This window comes from Salmo trutta, chromosome 30 (genome assembly GCF_901001165.1).
Source record: "Salmo trutta chromosome 30, fSalTru1.1, whole genome shotgun sequence".
Lineage (NCBI taxonomy): Eukaryota > Metazoa > Chordata > Actinopteri > Salmoniformes > Salmonidae > Salmo > Salmo trutta.
This window is the reverse complement of record NC_042986.1, coordinates 4,399,053-4,422,855: the sequence shown is the minus strand read 5'-3', so window position 1 is coordinate 4,422,855 and position 23,803 is coordinate 4,399,053. Positions and strand designations below refer to the sequence as shown.

General features: G+C 41.3%; 1 protein-coding gene across 3 annotated transcripts in view; it reads right to left on the bottom strand.

The window, feature by feature from the left end:
* Positions 1-11,417, bottom strand: part of LOC115168974 (chemokine-like protein TAFA-5) — a 46,944-nt gene extending 35,527 nt beyond the window's left edge. For all 3 annotated transcript variants that reach the window (XM_029724553.1, XM_029724555.1, XM_029724554.1), the window contains exon 1: positions 10,974-11,417. In XM_029724553.1, the coding sequence (XP_029580413.1) occupies positions 10,974-11,175 (202 nt within the window). In that variant the 5' untranslated portion in view covers positions 11,176-11,417. The remainder of the gene's footprint in view (positions 1-10,973) is intronic.
* Between the last annotated feature and the right edge of the window lie 12,386 nt (positions 11,418-23,803).

The window sequence follows — 23,803 nt, the reverse complement described above, 5'->3', positions numbered from 1 at the left end:
ACAAATTGTCCATAACCTGTAAGTAGTTGGGACTGGGATCTGAACAGCCATGTTCAGCACTACTGCTATTTTCTACAACATGTAGGAAACACCAATATATGGTCTTTACTTGGCATGTAGGTTTCTCACTCATGGGTGGCAAAAATTCGGGATATTGGGAAGGGGAATTGGTATAGTAAGCACTACATGATCGAGGGATCCCGCAGTGTGTCGTATAGTATTCTACAGTATACTACATAATTCTATAGTAAGCACTACATGATCGAGGGATCCTGCAGTGTGTCGTATAGTATTCTACAGTACACTGCAAAATTCTACAGTAAGCACTACATGATCAAGGGTTACTACAGTGTGTAGTATAATATTAAACAGTATACTACACAATTCTATAGAGGGCTTGCAGTTGCGTCACAAATCACCTAGCAACCACACCACGCACCATTTTGGAAGACCAAAGTCAGTCTGTTGGAAGTTCTCCAATTATCCACATGTCTGGCTGCGTTTGCTACCACCGGAAACTTCAGGAAGATTCTCCATTATTTCGTTTCTCTAAGGACCCAGAAAACGGAGGCAGTGGGAGAACCTATTCAAGTAAGTAAATACTATATATTTTGAAAATGATAAAGAATGTATTAGCTTGCTTGCTACAGAAATGTACTGTTGACTAACCCCATTCCGTACAAATTTGCAGAACCGCGGCATTCAAACGAGGTTGCAATGAAAACTAATGGGACTGTCGCGACTGTGTTGGCATCAAAATCTGGGGTGTGAACTACGTTTCTATTCAAGCGTTGATTGACATGGTAATGACCCGATAGTATTGGAGAAAAGTTGAAAAAACTGACCCCGCTGATGCTGTACGTTAAATTGTGACGTGTCATGACGTAACGTACAGCACACATAAAGCAACTCATTCTGTGACGTACAGCCTCTCTCCACCAGGTGTAGCGCTTCGCTCGCAGATTAAAAATAAGAAAGGGACAGGGTGAAGGGGGTTTCCCCACAAGCCGTTTCGCTTACATGCTGACCAGACCGGACACGTCGCGTGCGCGACTGTCGCAAAATACATTTAGAAATCCATGTTATTCAATTATTGCACCCACACTGCTCGCTCGCGCCAATGAGCGTCTGCCGATGCCAAGGGCTAAAATAGAAGTCCTTTCTATTTCTGACGCAGATCGCGCTGTAAGTCCTGCCTCTCCCATCTCCGCATTGGTTTATAGAAGCAGGTACCCACGTGCCATCTCCTCATTGGTTATACCCACGTGGGTGATTGAAAGATGAAATGTTTTGCCGGTCGTCGTGGTAATATTATGAAAGTTTAGATGCCAATCACCATATAAATTCAAAGATGAAAAAGCCTGGAAGGAGGAGAGATGACTAGAAACGATTCGGTTGGCCGTTTTAAGTGTGGATTAATTGGCAGAGTAGAGGACCTTGTGCATTTCAGGTAAAATAACAACTCCATGTTTATATCCCAGGACAAATTAGCTAGCAAGTGCAAGCTAACTAGCTCAATTGCCATACATGTTTAATCCTTTCGACCTGTCCCAAAATTAATGTCATTGGTTCAGAGTTTGTTTTGATATTTTAACCTGCGTGTCGTGATCTCGTTTGGTGTAGGGGGACAAAATAAATGTATGCACGATGGCGCATGCACACAGCCGGTTTGGGTTCCGTGTTATCTTCCCCTTTCCCTATCACGCACAAGGTTCCGCTTCCCCACCCATCATTTTTAAAAAGACCTGACGGATCTCATTGCCTTCTTCAATCATGCAGAGACAGGCAGCATGAAGGTCTTGTAATTGATTTTGCTGGAAAGGGGAGAAATTGTGCTTTACAATGGTATTCATATTACAGTTGACCTGGAAGTATTACATTTTTTGGGCGCTAAAATAAGGTCAATTGTGTGTTACAGCGCGATGTACAGAAGAGCGTTAGCTTACAGAGTGTACAGGCTAACTCAAATGAGCTGCTAACGTAATGTTCACTAGTTAGCTTGCCATACAGTATGTAAAGTTATCTAAGTGAATTTAATATCACCAGCTTGCTAACTTCATATTAGCTAGTTAGCTAGCTATTGATGTATTTATCATTGTAACTGTAAATGCATTTGTAGCTAGGTAACGTTAGCTAGCTAACAGCCATGGAGAGGGTGAAAGGATTATGTAGCAGTTCCAGCTGTCAGAAGGGAGAATATTTGTATTTATTATATTTTATTTAACCTTTACTTAACTAGGCAAGTCAGAGTAGGCTACTCTGGATAGGACAGGTACCTTTGTGGGAGGATATTATGAAAATATTATCCAGTTCCCTATTGAGAAAAAGTGAGGACAGAGATATAGCAACACAATATTTAGTACTGTCTAAGTTGAGTATAATGTAGCCTGTTACTTTTGTGATGTTTTCTGTCCTCAGATACAGAGATCTGTAAAACCTTGTCTGCAGATGAAGAGGTGTCCCAAGAGAATACATCCTTGTATACCATGGATTATATGTGAAACTATGTTAGCACATTTTGTGAACAGTTTAAAAGTTTCACACAATGTATAAACCTATTACAACTGGAGCAGGCCAATCCTGCTGGGTGTGCAGGCTTCTGTTTTAGCCCAGCACTAGCACACCTGATTCAATGTATCAAACCAAATTAGTTAATAATCAAGTGCACTATTGCTGGGCTGGAACAGAAGTCTGCTCCCCCAGTAGATCAGGGATCGGTGGAGCGAGGTTGGCCACCTCTAGTATTGACTTTTTTTTGTTCACCTGAAATTATGCTTTAGTAATAATAGCTTACATGTTACTAAAATGTCTAACCTTTACATATGAGTTAGCTTACTTATACACTTTGAATTATACAAAATAGTGTTGATTCTTTGAAGTGAAGTGTTTAGACTTGTTTTAATTGTTAACTTAACTATTATTCAAGATGAGCTAGTGTTGATAATGATTCATCACAGATCACAATCCTGGTGTTTCATGATTGAGAGGAATCTGTCAACATATTTTTTCCCGTTGTCTTTCCTGCCTTGTTAGAGCAGCCAAATACTCCACAGAAAATGACCGTGGTGATGAATCAACTATGTTATCATGCAGTTTAGGCTAGCTACTCGACTGTTGTTGTCAGAAGAATTAATGTGATGGTCTTCCAACATGGCCGCCAGGAGGCATCATACGTCAATTACAAGACCTCTATAGTAAGTACGACACATTATCGAGGGATACTACAAAGTGGAGTATTGTATTCTACAGTTTACTACAGAATACTATAGAATTCTATAGTAAGTACTGTAGCATTCTTTAGCAAACTGTAGTATTTTCTATGTGGGAGTGATTGGTAGATAGGTAACAATAACAAATCATACAGTTTTGTTACATAAATCATGAATATCTCTTTAAGCATGGTCGAGTTAATAATTGTCCTGTGGATTATATATTAAACGACCTATACATATCAAAGATAGTGATCCTGAACTGAGCTGCAGCACAGGAACGAAACTGCTCAAGGATGTTATGATTAGGCCATTGGTGAGTTAAAACAGCTACAGAGTTCTATGTCTGTGATTGTAGAAAACTGATGGTGGATCAATATTGTAGTGACTTCACAATAATGACATGAATGACAGAGTGAAATTAAGAATATAAATATACAGAATATAAATATTCCAAAACGTGCATCTTGTATGCAACAAGGAACCAAAGTAATACTGCAAAAAAACAGCAAATGGATCTCTTTTTGGCCTAAATGCAAAGTCGTATGTTTGTGGCAAATCCAACACAACATATCACTGAGTAACTGCCTCGTTATTTGTCAAGCATGGTGGTGGCTGCGTCATGGCTATGCTTGACATCGGCAAATACTGGGTAGTTTTTCAGGATAAAAAGAAACGGAATGGAGCTAAGCACAGGCAGAATCCTAGAGGATAACCCGCTTCTGTCTGCTTTACACCAGAGACTGGGAAAGGAATTCACCTTTCAGTAGGACAATAACCTACAACACAAGGCCAAATCTACACTAGAGTTGCTTACCAAGAAGACAGTGAATGTTCCTGAGTGGCCAAGTTATAGCTTTGACTTAAACCTGCTTGAAAATCTATAGCAAGACTTGAAAATTGCTGTCTAGCCACAATAGCCAACATCTTGACAGAGCTTGAAGAATTTTCAAAAGAATAATGGCCAAATATTACACAATCCAGGTGTGCAAAGCTCTTATAGACTTACCCAGGAAGACCCACAGCAGTAATCGATGACAAAGGTGTTTATAATGTGTATTGATTAAGGGAGCGAAATACTTATGCAACAACTATATTTTTGTTATTTAAATTCTATTAATCTAGAAAAAAATTATAGAATTTTTTTCATCCACTTTGACATTACACAACATTTTATTTAGATTGGTGACATAAAAATTATAATTAAATCAATTTTAATCCTACTTTGTAACAATCAAATTTGAAGAAATCCAAGGTGTCTGAATACATTTGCAAGGCACTGTAGTTTGACTTGAAATTATGTTTTTTTTTTAAGTAAATATCTTGAATGTTATACATAGCCCACTTTAAAGGGGATGGATGGTGAAGCTGAGTCGCTTGATTTATTTTAGGGTGATTTGTGAATTAAAATAAGAGTATGTTTGCATACCCCACACTACCATGAGACATCCATGTCTTCATCACTGGAAAATAAAACGGTTGAAATAAAAGATCCCAGAAATGTTCCATTTGCAGAAAAAGGTTATTTCTCTCAAATGTTATGCATACATTTGTTCACATCCCAGTTAGTGAGCATTTCTCCTTTGCCAAGATAATCCATCCACCTGACAGGCATATCAAGAAGCTGGTTAAACAGCATGATCATTACACAAGATGCACCTTGTGCTGGGGAAAATAAAATGCGACACTTAAATGTGCAGTTTGGTCACACAACACAATGCCACAGATTTCTCAAGTTTTGAGGGAGCGTGCAATTGGCATGCTGCCTGCAGGAATGTCAACCAGAGCGGTTGGCAGATAATTAAATGTTAATTTCTCTACCTTAAGCCGCCTTCAACGTAATTTTAGAGAATTTGGCAGTAGGTCTAACCGGCCTCACAACCGCAGACCACGTGTATGGCGTCGTGTGGTCGAGCGGTTTGCTGATGTCAACATTGTGAACAGAATTCCCCATGGTGGTGGTGGGGTTATGGTATGGGCAGTTATAAAAAACAGTGTAGGCTTCGATTTTTTTCTTATTCTCATGTGTTGTAGCATGTACATCATCTGAGGTTTTAGTGTTTTGCCGCCATCGGTTGAGACACAACATGCTGTTGAATGCAGTGTGGGTGTCATTTCAATCATAGCAATAGAATTCATAGAATGGACCTATCCCTTCAGACCACTGCAATTTAGCGGGTATGCCACTGAAATTGTAACTTCTAATTACTGCCACAAAGATGGCCATCGGTCCATCCATTGTTCAATGACAACTTAAATGTTAATGTCTATCTATTATCTATATTTCTGTGATTTCAACAGGTTTCCTATAGAGGATTGACAGTTCATTTTAAAACAACAAGTCAACATTCTCTGATGTCTAGACCTCCAACCATCTTAGTCAAAAACATCAGATGATGTAAAATAGGATCAAGCTACAACATATGCAAATATGAAAAACAGCTGTTTATTTCAAGCTTTAAATAACATAAATCTCAACATTTATATTTTCCAGTGATGAAGACGGATATCTCATGGTATTGAAGGGTATGCAAAAGGTTTCAACTTTGAGTACTTTTAGCTCTTGAATGTTTTGGCATTCAGGTCCAAAAAGTCACTTTAAGTGCACTTCTACAATGGGCAAATATGTACGGAAGGTTTTGTTCAAATCAAAAGGAGTGTTGCCAAAAAGTGATTAAATTCAAAGGGATTTACCCCTACTCATAACGCCCAAGTGCATGCTGGGGCCATTCATTCTCTTTGGTCAATGCTTGTTTCTGAAAAGTAGTCTAAACCCAGATTGTGGATTGCAATACACTACTTTTCTTAGGTAAGGAGGCATTTTTGTGATTAAGTAATTCCCTTTAAAATGCAGGAAGGAGCGCCTTTCGTGGAATAAAATGATTAAAAAAAGACTATGGAAGGAAAAAGACGAGGACAATTACTGATAATATTTACAAGATTTTTAAACTCCAATGCACTCCACATACTAAATAACTACAAACTCAACCGCAAGGGAGGCAAACAGTTGATGCAAAATAGAATTCCTATAAAGTGTGGGCCTTGGAGTGCAGCGGCATTGATTTTGCTGTAAAAACATTTTCATTTTTCCATAAACATCCCCGTAGTTTTATGACTTCATTACCTATCGAAACAGGCGTAGTGGTTTACTTGCAATTTATGATCAAAATCGTCCTCACTGTGACTTGTCACCACTGAACTGAGCTGCCGGAGAAGACTGAAATCTTTCTGTAAACTTTACAAAGCATTCCCCATTGAACTGATAGCTTCAAATTGACTTAGTAGGCAGGACATAGTAGGCTACAGCACACAGCTAAAGTGACAAACTTACCATTCCATCATCACCACCTTACGATGCCGATATAGTCCAAACAACAACTATCTCCACCTCATAAATCAGAGAACATCTTTCTATCTCCACCCTGTCCTCGAACCCACGTCCAAAACAAAGGTGCTGAGGTTAACAAAATTAAGAGAGTGGAGCTGATGGTCCACTGAACAACTGGAGGAATTGGCTCCGGTGAGGGAAATACAGAAATCTCCGAATGTATCGTTGAATAAACTGGCGAGCGTAGAGAGGGGCTTGACAGGCAATCCATTAGTGTGGGGCTGGGGCCCAATGGTGTGAGCCGGACAGGCTACTGCACTTTGATTTCCTGTCGCTGCCGCTGTGACGGATGGCGCCGCTATAGAGGGGAGGCGATGCAGCCAGTCGTGGCAGGATTCATGACCGGCCCGGCACCCAAGACCCAATACCTCTTGTCGTGGAAATTCAGTACTGAGAGAGACTCGGTCTTGGTCATTAATCAATATTTAATATTGATTAATTATTGCAATAATGAGACCGTCAGCCCACCAGTCTTGACTGACTGTTAGGCTGAGAGTCTAGCCTTTACAGACGATGCACAGTTTTTATATAGCTCATACCAAGATTGCTTCATCAGTGATTTCTAACCTTCCCATAAGCCACCTTGGTTATCTACACAGGATGGTCTTAGTTTCCCAGATGCCAGGAAGTTGAGACAATGAGGCCTTGTTCTTAACTCTTCCAGGCTCTCTCTATCTCGAGTCACACACACCACATCTTGTCTATAGAATGCTAGCTTTTAGGTTTTTATCACCAACACAAGTCAATTGTCAGCTTCAAGCTATCTCTGGTAGAACCCATGTCCTCAACACCCAGACTAGCGACAGGGTGCTAGAGTGGAGACCATGAAACACAGCATTAGCAGGACAGAAATATCTTACTGTTTGTTAAGTAAATAATTGTTACATATCCAACAAATAAGGTGAATACATAATTTTCCACTCACATTCTCTTTGTTAGGCAACTAGGGGCTTCCAGGGGCCACCGGGGGAGGTGGAGATGGGCCCTAGGAGCACTGAGTAGCTGTGTAAGATCAGGTGTGGTTGAGATACAGTATACTGTATATATAAAAGTATGTGGACACACTTTCAAATTAGTGGATTCTGAAATTTCAGCCACATCCATTGCTGACAGGTGTATAAAATCGAGCACACAGCCATGCAATCTCCATAGACAAACATTGGCAGTAGAATGGCCTTTCTGAAGAGCTCAGTGACTTTCAACGTGGCACCATCATAGGATGCCACCTGTCCATCAAGTCAGTTCATCAAATTTCTGTCCCGCTAGAACTGCCCCGGTCTACCTTAAGTGTTGTTATTGTGAAGTTGTCTAGGTGCAACAGCGGCTCAGCTGCGAAGTGGTAGGCCACACACGCTCACAGAATGGGACTGCCACGTGCTAAGGTGGCTGGCGCATAAAAATTGTCTGTCCTCGGTTGCAACACTCACTACCGGGTTCCAAACTGCCTTTGGAAGCAACGTAAGCACAAGAACTGTTCATTGGGAGCTTCAAGAAATGGGTTTTGCTGGCCGAGCAGCCACACACAAGCCTAAGATCACCATGAGCAATGCCAAGCTTCAGCTGGAGTGGTGTAAAGCGCGCCGCCATTGGACTCTGGAGCAGTGGAAATAAGGTCTCTGGAGTGATGAATCACGCTTCACAATCTGGCAGTCCGACGCACTAATCTGGGTTTGGTGGATGCCAGGAAAATGCTACCTGCTCGAATGCATAGTGCCAACTGTAAAGTTTGGTGGAGGAGGAATAATGGTCTGGGGCTGTTTTTCAGGGTTCGGGCTAGGCCCCTTAGTTCTAGCAAAGGGAAATCGTAACGCTACAGCATGACATTCTAGACGATTCGGTGCTTCCAACTTTGTGGCAACAGTTTCAGCATGACAATGCACAAAGGGAGGTCACACAGTTCGCAACGAAACAGGCGGCCCAAACTGCTGCATATACCCTGACTCTGCTTGCACAGAACGCAAGAGAAGTGACACAATTTCCCTAGTTAAAAGAAATTCATGTTAGCAGGCAAAATTAACTAAATATGCAGGTTTAAAAATATATACGTGTGTATTGATTTTAAAGAAAGGCATTGATGTTTATGGTTAGGTACATTGGTGCAACGACAGTGCTTTTTTCGCGAATGCGCTTGCTAAATCACCCGTTTGGCGAAGTAGGCTGTGATTCAATGACAAGTTAACAGGCACCGCATCGATTATATGCAACGCAGGACAAGCTAGATAAACTAGTAATATCATCAACCATGTGTAGTTAACTAGTGATTATGTTAAGATTGATTGTTTTTTATAAGATAAGTTTAATGCTAGCTAGCACCTTACCTTGGCTCCTTGATGCACTCGCATAACAGGTAGTCAGCCTGCCACGCAGTCTCCTCGTGGAGTGCAATGTAATCGGCCATAATTGGTGTCCCAAAATGCCAATTACTGATTGTTATGAAAACTTGAAATCGGCCCTAATTAATCGGCCATTCCGATTAATCGGTCGACCTCTAGTCTCAACCTCCCAGGATTTTATTTTTGGAGAACCAATCAAAGTTCAAGCCAGTTTTTGTGGGAATATTGCACCAACAAATGGACTCCTGTCCAGACCAGTGTGTCACGGCTCTCCCTCGCTGTGTACCACGTGAGCCAGGCTAGGAGCTACTACCATATCATATCTAATCCTTTCAGATCTCCACAAGTGCATAGGAGGTAGGGGCAAGTGGTCGATTTGGGATCAAAGGAAAGAGACGTCAGTGGGGATAAAATGGATCTATGTAGTGGTCTTGTTTGGTTTAGTTGGTAGAGCACGCTTGCAATGGCAAATGTTGTGTGTTCGACTACTGTTGGGGCCACCCATACGTAAAATGGATGCACGCATGACTGTAAGTCGCTTTGGATAAAAGCATCTGCTAAATGGCATATATTATTATAATAGTTTATATGCAGACTTTATGTAGGCCTATACTTTATGAAGTCTTTAGACATTCCCTGGGGGCTTCATCTGTAGCCTTACAGCATGGGAGTGGGTTGTGAAAGATTAAACTCAATTGATCGGTTCGTTTCTACAGCCCGTAACAAGGTAATGAATGAATAATAGGATTGTAACAGACTCAAACACAGCATTCTTTTGTCAATCCTTTCGGGTCAAAGAAATGAATATAGGGATAAAATATTGTTGTTTGAGAGACGAGGAGCAGAGGAGGACATAGTATGCATTTGCCTTGTGAACCAGAGAGAAGAAAATGAACACAGTAGTAATAAGTGAATAACCAAGTTCCTAAGCGTTGGTGTCCTTCACTGTTAGACATGACTATGGAGTTCCAAATCGTTGCCGAGGTAACGGAGAGAAACATGGTTTTGCTTTCCATTCTGTGGACGAGTGAAGGTGTAATTGCACTAGCGCATACATAATTCAACACGGAAGGCTACTACTGTCATGGAATGGCAAGGAATGAATACAAACCATTATGAAATCATTAGGCACATGATGAAGAATAATAGTGTAGGCCTAATAGCTAAATGAATAGGCTACATTATAGCTGGGGATAGTCCAAAGCATACATGACAGTAGTAGTGCTTCCGTATTCATCTATTGAGTAGCCTAACAACAATTATAAACTGGGTAGTTTGGGTCCTGGATGCTGATTGGCTAAAAGCCATGGTATATCAGACAATATACCACGGGTATGATGCAAAATTACTTATTTACTGTTGTAATTGCGTTGGTAACCTGTTTAAAATAGCAATACGGCACCTCTAGGTTTGTGATACACTCTTAGAAAAAAGGGTTCCAAAAGGGTTCTTCGGCTGTCCCCATAGGAGAACCATTTTTGGTTCAAGGGAAATCCCTTTTTGGTTCCACGTAGAAACCTTTTGGGTTCCATGCAGAACCCTCCGTGGAAAGGGTCCTACATGGAACCCAAAAGGATTCTACCTGGAACCAAAAAGGGTTCTTCAAAGGGTTCTACCTATGGAGACAGCCGAAGAACCCTTTTAGGTTCTAAATAGCACCTTTTTTTCTAAGAGTGTATATGGCCAATATACCACGGCTAAGAGCTGAATCCAGGCACTTGGCGTTGCGTCTTGTGAAAGAACAGCCCTTAGCTGTGGTATATTGGCCATATACCACCTTCTTGGGTTTTACTGTTTAAATAATCCCTAACACACCCATACAAAAGGTCTACAATACCAACCCTAAGAGAGGGTCATTTTTATGTAAAAAGCAATAAAACAAAGCAAAACAACATTATTCTGTAATTATAATTATACAATGAGATATCAGTATAGCAGTATCAAGAAAATGATCCATTTGCATCTGTCCTATCTCCTTGCATGAATAAAAGCGTACAGTAAGTAGAGTAACCATGGCATGCATCATGTAGGCTATGCACTTACCCTCTCTCAGGCGATGGGAGTAGATGACCCACAGGAGCAGCAGACAGCAGAGTGACGCTCCTCCACCAGCCGAGAGCTTCTTCATTCCCTTTCCCGACCGTAGCCCCGTCTCGACGTATCCCTCGTTGTTCCCACTTTTAAAGTGGCGGTCAAATGGGTGAATACTTATTCGTGTGGTGTTCTGATAGCCCGTCGTTGGCATCCATTTTGCGGAGGAAAATCCAAAAGATTATGATTGACAGGATCCCTTATTACAAAATGCCCCTTTTATCTTATCCTGTGACTGTCTGTCGATGATTTGTAGGGAGTGGAACACTGATAGAAGCGTCATAGCCCAAAATTGAGTCAAAATTAGATGTCAATTTGGCAAGTTTCTAAACGCATTCAAATTCAGGAGAATATTCTAATGAAACATCAGCGATATGAAATAGCCTACCATTCATCCCGGTGGAGGTTACAGGTTTATCCCATGTAGACCGTAAGGTGTAACCATCCACGGACTGTCGATGGAAAGATAAACCTTCTGCAAAACGCGGAGGCGAACACCAAGATCTCCGCAAGAATCGTAAGCAACTTTGCGCTTGAAAGTGAATAGCCGACGACGGAACCTGCACCCACTGACTGTTCCTTCAGCCCAATAAAAATAAAAGTTAGGCTAGTGAAAATCAAAACAGGATATACATTTCAGCAAGGTAAATTGTGATGTGCAAGCGACTGCAATAAAAGTCAACATATTAAGGCCGCTTATAAAATTTATATTTTGTTGGATTCGTTTTGTATACACTTACAAAACGTATTGCATTGGTCAGTTATTGGAATTATTTGGACAAGATTGATAATTAAAACTAGGCTATCGGTGTCTCCATCTCTATCAACTGGGCACAGACATCAGTTCAACGTCTAGTTTTGATTTACATTTGGTTGAGTTGTCAACTAACATGAATTCAACGTGAAATAAACAAAAAAAATCAAGTTGATTACTTTTTACAAATCCAATACATTTTCCAGGTTGATTCAACATCATCACATTTCAGTAGAGTCAGAGGAGGAAGGGGAGGACCATCCTCCTCAGGGAATAAAAATACAACATTTAAAAAGTTATCCTTTTTAGATAAAACTATACTAAATATAATCACATCACCAAATAATTGATTAAAACACACTATTTTACAATGAAGGTCTACAGTAGCCTCAACAGCACTCTGTAGGGTAGCACCACGGTGTAGCCGGAGGACAGTTAGCTTCTGTCCTCTGAGTACATTGACTTCAATACAAAATCTAGGAGGCTCATGGTTCTCACCCCCTTCCATAGACTTACACAGTAATTTTTACAATTTCGGGAGGATGTCCTCTGACCTATCAGAGCTCTTGCAGCATGAACTGTCCACCTAATCAAAGGATCAGAGAATTAATCTAATACTGAAAGCATAAGCTACAGCTAACTAGCACTGGGGTGGCAGCATAGCCTAGTGGTTAGAGCGTTGGACTAGTAACTGAAAGGTTGCACGTTCAAATCCCTGAGCTGACAAGGTACAAATCTGTCGTTCTGCCCCTGAAAAAGGCAGTTAACCCACCCAAAATTACTGTGTGAGTTCCTAGGCCGTCATTGAAAATAAGAATTTGTTCTTAACTGACTTGCCTAATAAAATAAAATGTGGTGAGTAGTTGACTGAGAAAGAAAATAGTTGAACAGTTTTGGACAAATTCATTTCTTCCTAAATGAAGGAGAAGCAAGAGAGAAATAGAAAGACATATTCTGTCATTTTTTTCAGTTTCATTTTGCTAGCAAATGCAGCTAGCTAGTTTACCCTACTGAAACAGAGGGATGCTATGTTAGCTAGCTGGCTATGACTATCCAACACAACACTGGAACTCTTCCAAGTCAAGGTAAGCTTTTGGTTTTAGAAAAGTTTGTGGTCATACACACATCCTTAAATACATAGATGCTGGGCTAATAAAGAATACTAGTATAGAACAAGAATGAGTAAAACCAAAAGCTTGTATAGAACAAGAAGGCCCGCACACTTGTTCTACACAAGCTTTTGGTTTTACTCATTTACTGCAACCGGGGCCCGCCGGTGTAACTGCTTACTGACTACACTGTAACATTACTGCATGATTGTAGTGGGTTTACTAAAGCGTTAGTTCTATTAGCTATGCTGACTATGATGTTAATTTAGCTAATATATGACCCGATTCAGGAAACTAGGCATATGTCGCAAGTCACGACTTCACAGGAGAGCTGTTTGAACATAAAAAATATATTTTTGGGGGCAGAAATGTGAACTTTCATGTGCTTTCATATCAAACGTGTATGCCATCTGTAAATATGAATAAAAAATTTAAATTATGAGCCTAGTTGGTTTATCCACAGAAAAAAAGAGTAAACTTCCCGCTAGCCATGATTGGCTGAGATAATGCGAGGGCTGGACATGCCGAGAGATGAGTTTGGATTGGTCTACCAAGTAGCCCGTGTCTGTCTATTGGAGCTGGTCAGTATGTTTAGGTAATCCTGTCGAATGCTGCTTTTAATTTTTTTTTAATCGCTTAGTAAAACTGCATAAACCTAATGTCAAGTTAAAGTGTACTGTTAGCTGGCTAACGTTAGCTGGCTGGCTCGCTAGCTAACATTAGCCTATCATATCATATGAATTGTAATTAGTAACATATCATACGAAATTGATGATGACATCCACAAATTAATACATACCATAATAAGAGTTGCATATCATAAACAATGGCGATTTGAATTTATGTACAGAATAATACGAAATGCTCTGAGACCAGGTTACAGCGACTCATAGGCTAGGCCTACAGCTGACAAGCCATAGGGCAAAAACTGGTTGAATCAATGTTGTTTCCACGTTATTTAAACAAAAATGTAAATGTGACAGTGGCAGTCAGTGTTGTTTCAGATGAGGGAGGATGATTTTTTTTTTCATGAACTTTGCCTTATTTTTATTATAGCATATTGGATGACTGTCATTCATATTCCATTCACCCAGTTAAATGTAACAGCGATGGGTTTAGGCTACTACATGATACTCAAACTTTCCCTATACCCATCATGAGGTTGCCAGAACCTAGCCTATGAATGAAAGTTTACAAAGTAGGTGCACACAGGTGGAGAGACAAATTTGATAAACAGTGACACATGGACAGACAGTGACATTCAATACCGCCTTGCACACTCTTGCTTGCATCTTAAGCCTTAGCCCCACTAATCTCTTTAAGGGTTGGTCCAACCGTTCTGTACTAACTTGCCAGCTACTTCCAGATATCTAAGAGAGAGAGAACAGCTCACTGAACATTACGTGCTATATCTGTGGTTTCTTGTTCAGAGCGCACACTGGAGGCTCTGGCCAATAAGTAGGATTGTTCCGAAATCTCTGACCTCACAGCTACAGTCAAGCACCCAAGCTAACTGGCTAACATTGGCTAGCTACGTCCTGATGTAACCGATGTGAAATGGCTAGTTAGTTAGCGGTGGTGCGCGCTAATAGCGTTTCAATCAGTGACGTCACTCGCTCTGAGACTTGAAGTAGGGTTTCCCCTTGCGTTGCAAGGGCCATGGCTTTTGTGGTGCGATGGGTAACGATGCTTCGTGGGGTGTCAGTTGTTGATGTGTGCAAGGGTCCCTGGTTCGAGCCCAGGTTGGGGCGAAGAGAGGAACGGAACCTACACTGTTACATTGATGCTGTTGACCCGGATCATTGGTTGCTGCGGAAAAGGAGGAGGTCAAAGGGGGGTGAGTGTAACCGATGTGAAATGGCTAGTTAGTTAGCGGTGGTGCGCGCTAATAGCGTTTCAATCAGTGACGTCCCTCGCTCTGAGACTTAAAGTAGGGTTTCCCCTTGCGTTGCAAGGGTCGCGGCTTTTGTGGCGCAATGGGTAACGTTGCTTCGTTGGGTGTCAGTTGTTGATGCGTGCAAGGGTCCCTGGTTCGAGCCCGGGTTGGGGCGAGGAGAGGGACGGAACCTACACTGTTACACTGACACATAATGAAAGAACACCCCCTCTGACCATTTTACTCACCCTAGCAGAGCTGGTTAGGCTTTTTTCACATTATCCAGAGCATTGACTGTAACTGTGCTGCTGGCAACAACTGAATTAGGCTTTGTTGATGACGTTTACTGACACCGAACATATTCAACGGGTGTTGAGCTTTCAAAAATGCATCAGTTATTCTGCACTCTGGCACACTAAGACGAAAGTCCTTTGTTAATAAATGTAGCTAGATAGCTAGCTAGGTAAACAATGAATCCCAATGCATGACGTACCGTTAGCAAGCTAGCTAAACAATGGACCATAATCACAACTCATGACGTTACTACCCTGCATGAATAAGCAGGTTGCTAACCAACCAGGTTCTATGGCTATAACTAGTCAAGCAAATGTGTCTGAGATACGAAGATAAGATCATACGCATAACGTTAGCTAGCTAACAGTACACTTGAAATTAAACCACTTTCTGTCAAAATTAGAAACGTGTAATATCTGAAAATCTTACCAGTATACATCACGGTTGGACGCGTCTCCTGTCTGATGCAATGCATGGTTGCCTTAGTTTGACAATGTAATCCAGACTGGTGTTTTTCTCCATCTCCTTAGCTATCATACTCGAATTCCACTGACTTCAAAACTCGGTCCTCCAGAAAGTGGAGAGCAACACATATTGTTAGCTAGGCTATGGGTTAGGATTTAGGGTTAAAGGGTTAATAACCTCTTGTGGATAGAATCCCACTAACGGGATTGCTAGCATGGCGGGAAATTCAAAACAGCAAAAATCGAATAATTTCAATTTCTCAAACAATCAACTATTTTACACCATTTGAAAGATAAACATCTCCTTAATCGAACCACATTGTCCGATTTCAAAGAGGCTTCTATTTATTTATTTTAGCAATTACATTTACTTTTGACAACTTAAGTATATTTAAAAACAATGAATATTTTACATTTAATCAAGTATTATTTTACTGGGTGACTTTCACTTGAGTCATTTTCTTTTAAGGTATTTTAAGCAACTTATTGTAACGATGTGCGCTGAGAGTCGGGAAACAAGTTCAGGGAGTGAGTGTTTTAATAAAAAAACACAACATTATGCAAAAATTAGAAACACGAACAACGCACAGAACTGACACAGGAACATAAACAATAACGCCTGGGGAAGGAACCAAAGGGATTAACATATATAGGGAAGGTGATCAGGGAAGTGATGGAGTCCAGGTGAGTCTGATGACCGCAAGTGCGCGTAACGATGGTGACAGGTGTGCGCCATAACGAGCAGCCTGGTGACCTAGAGGTCGGAAAGGGAGTACACGTGACATTACCCCCTATCCAACACGATGCTACAGCCGCAGGACGCCGACCAAAAAGACGCTCCCGGGGATCAGGAGCGGACCGGTCACTTCTGCTGAGGCGTGGGAAACCTGTCAGTCCGGCTGAGACACGGGAGCATGGCGACCTAGAGCGCCGGAGAGGGAGCACACGTGACGGTACCCCTTAATGTTAAATTCGATTATTGGGACATGCAACGCAGTCTGTGCTTTCGACATCAGCACACTAGCTAAGCTAACTAGCTAGCTAATGTTGGACACTAGCAACTAACTAGCGATCTTGTCAGTTGTTTAGACAATCAACCAAATTTAAACTAACTAGTTAATTGTTAATTCAGGAATGTGTCAATAATAAAGAACAGCTCAGTTAAAAAATCCTGAATTGGGGATCTCGCTAGCTAGCTCATCTGGTTTTAACAAAACACTGTCTTTGCTTTCATAATCTGTATGTATTACTGCCGAATTCAGAGTATAAATATAGTTTTTTAATCTTATAAACGTAGGATGAACATAGCAATGGTGTAACGCTCGTCGCTATGGGTAGACCAAGGCGCAGCGTGAGTTGGGTTCATCATAATTTTATTTAAGGTGAACCAGAAAAAAAAAACAACACAACGAACGAAAAGTCTTGCAGGCTTCTAACAGCTATACAAAAACAAGATCCCACAACTGATGGTGGGAAAAAGGGCTGCCTAAGTATGAGACAATGATAGACCGCTGCCTCTGATTAGGAACCATACTCGGCCAAACACAAAGAAATAGAAAACATAGAACATAGAAATGCAAACTCTAGAATGCCCACCCAAATCTCACCCTGACCTAACCAAAATAGAGAAATAAAAGGGCTCTCTATGATCAGGGCGTGACAAATAGAGCATTTTCACATCGGTTCATTGGAGGCTAGCTTGTAACACATCACATCAGGCTTTCGGGGCACTATCTTATCTGCACTATTAAAACCCTCCCATATTCCGAAATGATAAAATAATTACAAACTACCTAGCTAGCTATATATTTTGAATCAAGCTACAATAGGCTATTCAATTGAATGATTTTCCTGTTTGCCCAAACAAAGCTACTGTAGTGTATCACCTGCGGGGGGAGTATACCTCAGGCTACACTCTCTCGCACTTCAAAACCCATCATATATAGTCACACTGTCACTACTGCTACACCTTAGCTAGCTAGCTAGCTTAGCTTTCTACTGCATCGATGGATAGCTTTCTATCTCAACAACTTTGCCGATGTCCACGCGATGCCACTCCCAGGATAGGTCCCTGGATATAGTGCCCTGTGTACACTAGCATGCGGTGCCGCGAGGTGAAATACCGCTTCCCATTCATTTTCAATGGAAAGAAAGTGGTGAGAAGGGAGAGGGCGGGGGACCATTGGGCTGCGCGAATGTAGCGTGGGAGGCTGTGAAAAAGTTCAACATTACCCAACTTTATGCAAATCACCTGCGGCGACCGCTGGGCGATGACCAATCATATCGAGTGGTTTCCATGATGAATTTGACGCTATGCGACCCAAGGTTGGAGACTTTCTTCAGCAAAGATGGCTGACAAAAATACTAGGATGGAACCAAATGTAAGTGATTATAACGTCATAATGAATTATGCAAAAAATGGACAGTTGAGAGGAATATGTTAGTTAATGTAGAGAAACGATTATGCATATTTTTCTTGTCATGAAGTGAATAAATTTAGCAACCTAGCTGACTAGCTATCATTAGCCAGGTAGCTGGCTAGCTTTATGGGTGTTGTGACATCAGTATGAAATTGTAATTCTGGTTAATGTTTTAGGGACTCAACCAGCAAACCAGGCTTTCAACATGTAAAGAATCTAGCTAGCTAAAGCACTTACTGCAAATTGAATGTACAATCTTGTAAGCTTGCCTTGCTGATATTTGCTATGCAATGAGGCTGAAGTAACGTAGCTAACTATTTTCATGCTTTTTGTGCAGTGGAGGATAAAAATAGCTTTATGCCTATGGATGTGTAGCTAACTATGTAGCCAATCTGTGTATGGACCCTAAAACGTTTTGTTATACAGTTGAAGTCAGAAGTTTACATACACTTAGGTTGGAGTCATTAAAACTCATTTTTCAACCACTCCACAAATTTCTTGTTAACAAACTATAGTTTTGGCAAATCGGTTAGGACACCTACTTTGTGCCTGACATGAGTAATTTTTCCAACAATTGTTTACAGACAGATTATTTCACTTATAATTCACTGTATCACAATTCCAGTGGGTCAGAAGTTTACATACAAAGTTGACTGTGACTTTAAACAGCTTGGAAAATTCCAGAAAATGATGTCATGGCTTTAGAAGCTTCTGATAGGCTAATTTACATAATTTGAGTCAATTGGAGGTGTACCTGTGGATGTATTTCAAGGCTTACATTCAAACTCAGTGCCTCTTTGCTTGACATTATGGGAAAATCAAAAGAAATCCGCCAAATGGACAATGACCAAAAGCATACTTCCAAAGTTGTGGCAAAATGGCTTAAGGACAACAAAGTCAAGGTACTGGAGTGGCCATCACAAAGCCCTGACCTCAATCCTATATAACATTTGTGGGCAGAACTGAAAAAGTGTGTGCGAGCAAAGAGGCCTACCAACCTGACTCAGTTACACCAGCTCTGTCAGGAGGAATGGGCCAAAATTCACCCAACTTATTGTGGGAAGCTTGTGGAAGGCTACCAGAAACATTTGACTCAAGTTAAACAATTTAAAGGCAATGCTACCAAATACTAACTGAGTGTATGTAAACTTCTGACCCAATGGGAATGTGATGAAAGAAACAAAAGCTAAAATAAATCATTCTCTCTACTATTATTCTAACATTTCACATTCTTAATATAAAGTGGTGATCCTAACTGACCTAAGATAAGGAATTTCTACTAGGATTAAATGTCAGGAATTGTGAAAAACTGAGTTGAAATGTATTTGGCTAAGGTGTATGTAACCTTCTGACTTCAACTGTATTAGTTCAGAACCTAGCTATGAACCTCAGCTATCATAGCCAGTTGTATCAACTTCAGAACAGTCTGAAGGACATTAATGAAGCCTATGGATTAAGTAGAATATAATATAACTTTGTGCCAAGGATGCAAGTCGTATATACATGTAGTTATTACCATGCATGAGATCCCCACATTGTAGCCTGTACATTTAATATATTCACTAATCATGTACTCTACCTTGATAAATAAAGGTGCAGTTCAGGTATGAATTAGATTATTTTTCAGTCATATCCAATACCAGCTGTATCAAATTCCAGTCTTTGAATGATGCTGTGTCTGCATTTATGTATTACAATTGTACACTTCAACAGTGTTTACCAATCCTGGTCCTGAGATATCAATGGTTACACGTTGTAACTACGCAATAGACTAGAAACATGATTTAACTAGTTAAAGGCTGATTTGAAATTCATATATACAGAAATAGAATTTGAAAAAACAGTACACTACACTTCCTATGCATCATGTAAATACTCTAAAATCGGTTCATCTCAATATCCTTCATCTGCATTGATCCGATAAACACAGGATATATGTAGTATTTCATCAAACGAGAGACTTAATTTCAACCAGTAGAGAATGTGAAACGCTTTATTGAAAGAAGTTCATTATCCAAGTGTTATCAATACATAATACATGAAGTATAAATATTATAATTGAAATATAATATTACAAATACAAGTTCAATCTGTACTTCAATGAACCTCTGGTGTGCATTATAAAAATAGAGGAACAAGAGGTGACCAACCATCTGCCTCCCGTGTCTGCATCTGGGTCTGGCCTCGTGCCCTTATAGTACGAACTGGCCATGACAGACCCAGCAGACCTGGACCAGCTCCGCCACACTGTCTCCCTGCAGGGAGCCACCATTGGGAGGCATGAGGAGCTATTACAGGACCTTCTGGAAGGGCTTCATTCCCTGATGGAATGCCACAACCAAGGGTTAAAGGCTATTATTGAGCAAATCAGGGAGTTAGCTCATAGGCCTTCCACCTCTGAGAACCCCCAACCACCCAGTAACTTTTTCCCTATGAGTGGTGAGTTTGTACAGCCTAGCCCGGCTCCCCGAGAACCCCACTTACCTCCTCCGGAGTGACACTCTGGGGATCCTGGTACCTGCTGGGGTTTTCTTTCTCAATGCTCCCTTATTTTTGAGCTACAGGTATCTTCGTTTCCTTCGGACCAATCAAAGATGGCACATATTATTACGCTAATGTCGGGAAGGGCGCTCTCCTGGGCTACGGCAGTTTGGGAGCAACAATCCACCATTTGTTGTGATCTGGAGGATTTCATGGCAGAGGTGAGGAAGGTGTTCGATTCTCCGGTAACCGGGAGAGAGGCAGCACAAAAACGTATTGAATTACGTCAAGACTCCCGTAGTGTGGCAGACTATGCTGTTGACTTTCGCACATTGGCCGCCGAGAGTGCCTGGAATCCGGAGTCCCTTTTTGATACCTTCCTTCATGGACTATCTGCTGCTCGGGAATTACCGGAGGACCTCGATTCTCTCATCGCCCTCACCATTAGAATTGATGGACATCTAAGGGAACGCACGAGTGAGAGGTGGTCTGGCCTAGGTCACACTCGTTCAACCGTAGTGGCTCGCTCATCTTCGAAGGAATCCGGAAATCCCGGAAGGCTATTTTTCCGAGAGGATCCGAAGCCACCCGAGCTTCCTCGAGAATCATCGATGACGGGTGAGCCTGATACACCATAACCTATGCACCTGGGAAGGGCTAGGTTATCACCTAGGGAACATTCCCACAGGCTAAGCTCCAATTGTTGTCTGTATTGTGGAGATGTAGGGCATTACATAGCCACCTGCCCAGTTAAGAGACCTGAAGCCTTAGTAGGTCAAGCACTCTGGTGAGTCTGACTGGGAATCCTCTAAGTCCCATTACCCAAACTCCTTTTTATGTGAGCTTGCTGTGGGGAGACCAGTCTAAGTCTCTCCGAGTGCTTATTGACTCTGGGGCAGATGAGTTTCATGGACGCTACCCTGGTTTCAGAACTAAGTATCCCTACTCAACTCGTCTCTGTTCTCATGGATGCCAGGGCCCTGGACGGCCGCTCCATTGGTAGAGTCACACACAGCACAGTTCCCATTAATATGCAGGTATCTGGAAACCACAGTGCGTTAATTCAACTTCTCCTCATTGAGTCCCCTCACATACCTGTCAATTTGGGGTTTTCTTGGCTCCAAAAACACAACCCAGATATTGACAGGACTACGGGTTCCATTCTGGGTTGGAGCTCATTTTGCCATTCACACTGCCTAAAGGCGGCACAGCCATCTCCGAAACATCTGTCTCCAGGATTAAGTACGGCCTTGGATCTCTCTGCCATGCCCGCAGAGTATCAGGACCTCCTGGAGCATTTCAGCAAGGCTCGTGCTACTTCCCTTCCTCCAAATTGTCCTTACGATTGTGCCATTTTCCTCCTCCCGGGCACCACACCGCCTCGAGGCCGGCTATATTCCCTGTCCGGTCCTGAGACCAAGGCAATGGAGAAGTACATAGAGGACTAACTGGTTGTTGGGAGCATTCGCCCTTCTGCCTCTCCTGCCGGCGCAGGATTCTTCTTTGTGGGGAAGAAGGACAAGTAGTAAAAAGTTCTCAATCCTTGCAACCTAAAAATTAACGTTCCCAGAACAGGCAGAATTTTCACTTCTGTTCTCAGAACATTTTAAAAAACGTTCAGGAAACTTATGGCTTCTTTCCTAGAACCAATGGAAAACCAAAAATGTTTGTTCCAACAACTTCCAAGGAACCAAATGTGCTAGCTGGGAATAGACCACCAAGTTTTCACTTGATTTTGCCAATAAGGAACACGAATTCACTGTTGTTGAGTAGCCTCGATGTGTTTGTGTTTAATGGTCTCTACACATTCAATGATCAGCTTCTTTGGCAGTCGATAGTCCTCCGCTTATTAATGGCCCAGAACTGATTACCAAGGAGAGGAGGAGTGACGTGATTTATTTCAAACCACAAATTCATTAAATCCACTTATAAAGGAAGGTGAGCATTTCAATCCTGAGCAAGTTTTCTGTTGATTGCCACCCCCTTAGTTTTTGTAATAAAAAATGGGTATGTGTAAGCATGGGTGCCTTCTTGGGACAGGTCTCTGTTGTTAAAGGGATATTTATTTAAATGGGATTACCTGTATTTAATATAGTTTAGATAAGAGTACCACTGAATATTTGGTTCGTAGTACAGAAATACTAACCTGCATGTCAGCCTGATTAATTTGCTTAAAACTCTCAGGCTGGTTACAAGGCTAAATTAAAAGAGTACAATCCTCAACTGTTAATTTGCTAATATTCTCCTATAATGTGTAATTGTTCTTTGTTTATGGTATCTAATCAATATATTGTATACTGTATGTAGACTAGAGGTCGACCGATTAATCGGAATGGCCGATTAATTAGGGCCGATTTCATGTTTTCATAACAATCGGAAATCGGTATTTTTGGACACCGATTTGGCCGATGTTTTTATTTTTTATTATTTCTTTATTTTTTAGACCTTTATTTAACTAGGCAAGTCAGTTAAGAACACATGCTTATTTTCAATGACGGCCTAGGAACGGTGGGTTAACTGCCTTGTTCAGGGGCAGAATTACAGATTTTTACCTTGTCAGCTCAGGGATTCAATCTTGCAACCTTACGGTTAACTAGTCCAACGCTCTAACCACCTGCTTTACATTTCACTCCACGAGGAGCCTGCCTGTTACGCGAATGCAGTAAGAAGCCAAGGTAAGTTGCTAGCTAGCATTAAACTTATCTTATAAAAAACAATCAATCAATCATAATCACTAGTTAACTACACATGGTTGATGATATTACTAGTTTATCTAGCCTGTCCTGCGTTGCATATAATCGCTTAGGTACACGTTGCTCCAACCATAAACATCAATGCCTTTCTTAAAATCAATACACAAGTATATATTTTTAAACCTGCATATTTAGTTAATATTGCCTGCTATATGCAGCAGTTTGGGCCGCCTGGCTCGTTGCGAACTGTGAAGACTATTTCTTCCTAACAAAGACAGCCGACTTCGCCAAATGGGGGATGATTTAACAAAAGCGCATTTGCGAAAAAAGCACAATCGTTGCACGACTGTACCTAACCATAAACATCATTTACTTCCGGATGCTGGAGTGAGTAGTCTTGCTGTTCTTCGCTCCGTGGGTAATATTACATTTCCTTACATTCCTTACATTACAATGGAACGATTTGATTAGTGTAATGTTAGCTAGTTAGCTACATAGTTATCTTTGCATCAAGGATAAAGGTGTAGCTGAAGGTGTAGGTGTAGCTTTGAGAAACTAACTTTGAGAAACTAACAAGGTTAGCTAGCCAGCTGTATTCGTTCGTTCGCGCCGTTTTCCAAAAGGCGTCAACATCCCAGCACCACAGCCACTGCTAGCTAGCCAACTTTACCAACTAGCGGTACTGTAGAAA